The sequence below is a fragment of the Cryptomeria japonica genome, chromosome 1 (assembly GCF_030272615.1).
Source record: "Cryptomeria japonica chromosome 1, Sugi_1.0, whole genome shotgun sequence".
Taxonomy (NCBI): domain Eukaryota; kingdom Viridiplantae; phylum Streptophyta; class Pinopsida; order Cupressales; family Cupressaceae; genus Cryptomeria; species Cryptomeria japonica.
Window position 1 is genome coordinate 669,756,519 of NC_081405.1, and position 6,683 is coordinate 669,763,201.

Here is a 6,683-nt window from a genome sequence, read left to right on the forward strand (position 1 = left end):
CTAATCAGTTGAAATTTAAAATATATTCGAGGTACACATTTGACCATATTTATTAATCAATTGATACACATTTGACCTATTCATTAATCCATTAAATTTCAAAATATCTGTTTGATACAGGTTTGACCATATTTATTAATCAATTGAAATTCAAACTAATATACATCCACCTCAAAAAAGTTCAAATAGGGAAAATTGCCCGACAAGCAGTTGTCTCAATATTTACAAGAAGCCTAGAGTTCTGCATTGGAGATGTTTGCTAACTTTGGCAAATGTTTTGTCCAAGTGACCCAGCAGGAGGAGCTTGAGGATTCTGATTATGATGGTAATACCTATACTAGCAAAGAGATTAGAATCACTGTTTTGTTTGTTTGTGTTGGTATTGGCGCTGGACAGTTGAATGTGGGGAATTGAGCATGTACCTGAATGCCCTACAGGTCCTGCTCCCGAGGACTGACTTGCTGTTCACCATCTTGTTTTGTTTATTCACATGGGGGGAAGCAAGCAAAATTTGAGCTCTGCGAAATCATTCAAACAATACTAGAATTATCAGTGTATGGAATCAAATCATGAGCCTGTGTTTTGAATATGACTATTCAAGATTTTGGTGAGCTTTTCTAAGAATAGAGTATATTAGAATAAGAGCTCAATGGAGAGGAGACCAGATATTTGAATGCTTAAGAAATATAGAATGTGAAAAAATGAGATCGGAGATATGGGTATGGAGGTATGCACATTAGGTTGATAGTTTTGAGGCACTGACATGAGGACGTATTAACAATTTAACATAAACTGATTTCAGATTTGAATATGGTGTGAGTTATGCGTGTTGGGTGTTCAGATGTATGCATTTTATATTTTTTTTTAAACTAGGAGTACAGATGTGAGTGTGGCCTGAGCCAATAACTCGTGGGAATGCTATCATTAATTTCTGAATAGAAAGGGCTTTGGCAGTGAGATGCACTTATAAAATGGGTGGAGAATTTAATATATCAAGTATTTGAATATTGTGATATATACAGTGAATATATTCTGATGCATCATGCATACCTGTTTTGAGGTTGTGATAATTGATTCATTTATCTAGAGATTTATAATGGTGTGGATCCAGTCGGACTTTTCTACATGGGTGCAGAGCTAAAAACAACTGATGCAGTCAGAGTCACTGGCAATGGCTAGGAAGAATGTTAATATTCGTTTTTGAAGAGAAAGAGATTCGAGTATTCAAATACATTAATCAGAAGAGTAGAGATTTGAATATGGAGATATACACAGTGAGTATACCTACTCTGAGCATCATGATTGTTTGAACTTTGAAGGTTGTGATTATTGATTCATTCATCGTTGAATGATTTGGATCCACTCAGGCTTTTGCATAAGGGTGCAGAGCCAAAAGCAACTGCAGCATAGTCACAGTCACCGCCACAATCATCAGCCTGTTCAATGAACACATGGGATATAGTCTGAAACTATGGCTTGGGGGATATAAAAAATCTCTGAATAGAAATAGATTTCTGTATAGAGATACATTAAAAAAATGTCTAGAGTTTTGAAATTTTCATAGATTTGAATATGGAGATATACACGGTGAACATTGTCTGAGGCAAGTTAGTTGGGAGGTTGTGATTATAGGTTCAGTTATCCATAGATATTGAATGATTTGGATCCACTCAGACCTTTCTACATGGATGCAGAACCAAAAGCAGCTACAGCGCAGTCACAGGCACAGTCATCGGCTTCTTCTATATTTAGTTTATTTAACACTTCTTCTTCCTCTTGTCCTCCTTTTTCTTCATCGTCTTCTTCTTTTGCTATTGATCTTAGCACTTCCTCTCCATCCAAAAGCAGGCCCACACTGAAGCCATTAACTGTGAGGTTCTCAGATTTCCATCCATCGACAAATTCATCATCAATATCTTCCCATAAGTTTTCATGTCCACTGCCACCTAACTTATCAGATTCAAGCCTTTACAACTCACCCACGAACATCTCCCCTGCATCATCAGCCTTTGTTTCAGCCACCCAGTCCCCATTTCTATCCCCTCGCCTTGTGTTGCCTACTGATTGTTCGGCTTTACAGTCTCCCAATTTATCAGCCCTATTGCAATTGCCTGATAATTCTGCTTCACAGTCCCCTTTTTTGACCCCCTGTGATTCGGGGCTTCTACAATTACCCAGTGATGTTGATCAGCAGGAGCAGCAACAAGAACAGCGGCAGCAAATACAACATCAGCAGCAACAACAACATTCCCCTTTGTCACACTCTGCTTCGCATTCAGACGACATTCCAAGCTGTTCATACACACCTCCAGCTGAAGATCATTGCAACCAGCTAGCAAATTATGTGTTTGAAGACTTCTCAGAGGATATCCACAAGTCCAAAGCCCAGGTAGGATCTGATCATGCCCCTCCTCGTGTATCATTTTCTTTTCCAGCACCTAGGACATCTTTTGCAAAAGGGCCCATGTCCCCTGCTTCCTCAGGCAGGCTGAGGAGCTGTGATGTCTACATTGGGATCCATGGCCAAAGCTCCTCGCTGCTCAGGTTCTCCAAGTGGCTTCATGCCGAGCTCGAGCTTCAGGGGATAGCCTGCTTTGCAGCAGACCGGAGCCGTTATTCAGATAGTCAAAGCCATGACATTGCAGATAGGATCATCTGTTCTGCAACTTTTGGAGTTGTTATTATAACCAAGAACACATTTCTTAACCCTTTTGGCATAGAGGAAATCCGGTTGTTTCTGCAGAGGAAGAATTTGGTTCCCATATTTTTTGACATTAAACAGTTGGACTGCACGGCCAAGGATATCATTGAGAAGAAGGGAGAAATCTGGGAGAAGCAAGGGGGTGAATTGTGGAGGCTCTTTGCGGGGCAGGAAAAAGAATGGAAGGAAGCAGTTGAAGGACTTAGCAGGATGCAAGATTGGAAACTAGAGGCTTGCAATGGGAATTGGAGGAACTGCATTTTGAGGGCTGTTAGTTTGTTGGGCACTAAACTTGGCAGGAAGTCAGTTGCAGAGAGGGAGAGAGTGAAAAAGGAAAGAGCAGAAGGGGAAGAATTTCCTTTCCCAAGGAACAATGGGTTTGTGGGAAGGCAAAAGGAATTGAATGAAATTGAGAACATTTTATTTGGGAGGGCTGCTGATGAAGAAGAGGATTTCCAATTATGTCGCATTGGAAAATATGGGCAAGAGGGTGCAGAGAGCTTCGAGCCTAGAAGAAGAAGTGATGCAGATAACTGGGCTAGATTAGGTTTTAATGAAGGTTATACAGAAAGGCGAAAGAGTGAATCAGATAAATGGGTTTGGCAGGAAGGTAAGAAGGAGGCAGACACACTCAAACATAAAGGAAGAGGGCATATAGAGACAAAGAGATGCAAAGAACCAACCTTGGAAGCATGGATTGAACCACCTCTGGAGCTCATAAACAAAGGAAGAAGTCCACCAAAATTGCGTTTGAAGCCAAAGTCAACACAAAGAGCAAAACATGGGCATAAGCATAAGGAGCAGAACAATAGATCAGAAGCTGTAAACCTGATATATGGGAGTGGGATTGTCTGCATCTGTGGAGTTTCAGGAATCGGTAAGACTGAATTGGCTCTGGAATTTGCTTACAGATTCTCTCAGCGGTACAGAATGGTGTTGTGGGTGGGAGGTGAATCCAAATATTTCCGTCAAAATTTCCTGAATTTGTCATTGGTTTTAGGTCTGGATGTCAGTACAGACACCCAAATTAGTCCCGAGAAGGGTAGGGTGAAGACTTTTGAGGAACAGGAATATGAAGCCTTCCAAAGAGTCAGGAGAGAATTGCTAAGAGATGTGCCTTATTTGCTTGTCATAGATAATTTGGAAAGTGAGATGGATTGGTGGGATAGCAGAGACATTTTGGAGTTGCTTCCTCGTATCAATGGAGCCACTCATGTAATAATAACCACTAGACTTTCCCAGGTAATGAACTTTGAGCCACTAGAGTTATCATACCTATCAAAAGTTGAGGCAATGTTTCTGATGAAAGGGAAGAGGGATTTCCCTTCACAGGAGTTGGATGCATTGAGAAGCATAGAGGAGAAATTGGGTCGATTGACTTTTGGTTTGGGAATTGTTGGAGCAATGCTATCAGAGCTTTCAATTGCACCTTCTGCGCTATTGGAGGCTATCAATAAGGTGCCCTTACGAGATCTGACATGGACTGCGAGAGATGATCCAACATTGAAGAATAACCCATCCCTTGTGCAGCTTCTAGGTCTAAGTTTCTCCATTATTAACCATGCAAATAGACCAAGGGATCTGGCATCTAGAATGGCTTGGGTTGGAGGATGGTTTGCACCTGCTCCAATCCCCATTTCTTTGTTAGCTTCTGCAGCCCACAAGGTTTCTGCCCAAAGAAATGGTATGTATCTGTGGAAAAAGTGTGCAAAATTCTTATGCTGCTGTTGTCTAACTTCTCAAACTAGGAGATCGGAAGCAGAAGCTGTTTCTTTGCTACTTAGATTTGGCATTGTGAAAAGAACAAGCAGGCAAGGATGGATTCAGTTTCATGAGATAATTCAGCTATATGCCAGGAAGAAAGGAGGTATTCCTGCTGCCAAGGCAATGGCCCAAGGGATCAGGAAGAAAGGGATTGTTTCTCTCCATCCTGAACATTTTTGGGCAGCTTGTTTCCTTTTATTTGGATTTGGAAATGAGCCAATGATGGTAGAATTCAAAGCAATGGAACTGATTTCCTTCATCAAGAAAGGGGTTCTTCCACTTGCAGTCCGTTCCTTCACAGCATTTTCTAGATGTCATGCTTCCATAGAGCTCTTAAGACTTTGTACCAATGCATTAGAGGAAGTCGAGAAGTCCTTTGTGTCCCAGATTCAGGATTGGTGTGACAAATCTCTGTGTTGGAGAAAGGGAAATAATTCCAATTATAAAGTAGATGAATATGTCTGGCAGGATGTTACCCTGTTGAAAGCTCTACTTCTAGAAACCCGAGCAAAGTTAATGCTAAGAGGAGGGCAATTTGATGCTGGTGAAGAGCTTTGCAGAACCTGTATCAGTATCAGGACTGTGATGTTGGGACATGATCATCCTCAAACATTAGCTGCCCAAGAGACGCTAGCCAAGGTAGTCAGGTACAGAAGTAAAATGTAGCTTAGTTTATTTGGCAATGTACACAGTTGTTGGATTGTTGCAGCTGTAATTAAAGATAGCTACTCTAATTTTGGCAATAACTTGAGAGCAGATAGCATCCAATGTGTTCTTTGATTATTTTTTTTATTTGATGATACCGCATACATATACATTGAATAGAGTCTGTTACAGGAAAATTTCTCACAGCTTTTCAATCCACAGTGTTTACTTACGAAGTTTCGAACTGCTATTGAGAACACAAATTTTCTGTTTAATCGTTTTGTCTAAACTAGTTCTTGTGTAGGCAAGGCTTGCAGATATTACATGTAGACCCAATGCATAAGAAAAGAACTACTGGCAAGATCCATTAAGGTTTTCATGCTAATTTGACAACCCATCCTAATTGCTTCGTTTAGTTTGTGTTTAACAAAGGATCCCTATCCCAGGCAACCTCAAGCATTGCTTTGAAGAAAATTGTACTTATTGAACAAGCTTTTGGGTAAAATTGTGTATGTTTTTTCTTTCGACGTTTTAGATCACATTCTGTGATGCTTCATCAGAGAGGAAAATGGAAGGAATTAGAGGATGAAGGTGAAAAGAAGATTTAAAATCTTGTACTTATTCATTTACCACTTACATTGTTAATGTACAACTCATGTTCTTGTTTCTTTCTTGGCCTAGGATGATCAGAGTTTGTTTTTACTCGGTTCATGATCATATCCTTATTTCCTTCAATAAAATGTTAGCAGAAGTTCAAATTGTTGTATATCTGCTTTCTATGATTGTTAATAATTTAAGATTTCCAAAAGTGCATGTTTCATTGCACAAATTGTAGCAAGCTTCATATTTTCTTTTTCTGCTCTTTATGTAATCTGGTAATTTATCGAGCATTGACTAAGGATCCCATGATGGTTTGTCGATCAACTGGATTCATATATCATTAAAACGGGCCAAAGGCAACTATTTTTCAGGAAAAGCAGATACCATCCTATCACCAAACTGGCTAATGAGTAACGTTAAAAATGTTCAACTGATCTCATGTTGCTGCTTCTACAACATGTTTTGAGCCAATGACATTCTGGTTGGATAAACCCGGTTGGCAGGGTTATGGGGGTGATGGAATTGGGCAGTGGCTATCCAGGCAGATAAAACTCACTCTATACAAGGCAGATAAAACTCACTTTATGCAAGGGACTCTTGTATAAAGTGAGTTTTATATGTCTGGATAGCTTGAGTTTTATATGTCTGGATAGCCACTTCCATGGAATTGAGCTTTTACTATTCATAAAGGCAAAGGTTTATGAATAGATCCAATTGCCAAGTTTATGGAGACCGCTATCATTACAATTGCAGTGGCTGTAATGGCATGTACTACAGTTGAAGTTGGTATATTATAATTTTTCAAGACATCACAGTTGTAAAAACTCATTTCTATTTTGTAAAGAGATTGAATACCACATTTTAAATGTTCAAACTTTAGTAAATTGCTGTTACATCAGATCTACGGACAATATTTTTTATTATTGGTATGAGTTTCTCACAGTTCATGTAGTATCATTGAGGTTGTTTTGAG

General features: G+C 39.6%; 1 protein-coding gene across 1 annotated transcript; it reads left to right on the forward strand.

Annotated features, from left to right (window-relative positions):
• The first annotated feature begins 254 nt into the window (after positions 1-254).
• LOC131045392 (uncharacterized) lies at positions 255-5,385 on the forward strand. The gene has a single exon (XM_057978978.2). It carries the CDS (start codon positions 1,685-1,687, stop codon positions 5,129-5,131), a length of 3,447 nt encoding a protein of 1,148 aa, XP_057834961.2. The 5' UTR covers positions 255-1,684; the 3' UTR covers positions 5,132-5,385.
• The last annotated feature ends 1,298 nt before the right edge of the window (positions 5,386-6,683 follow it).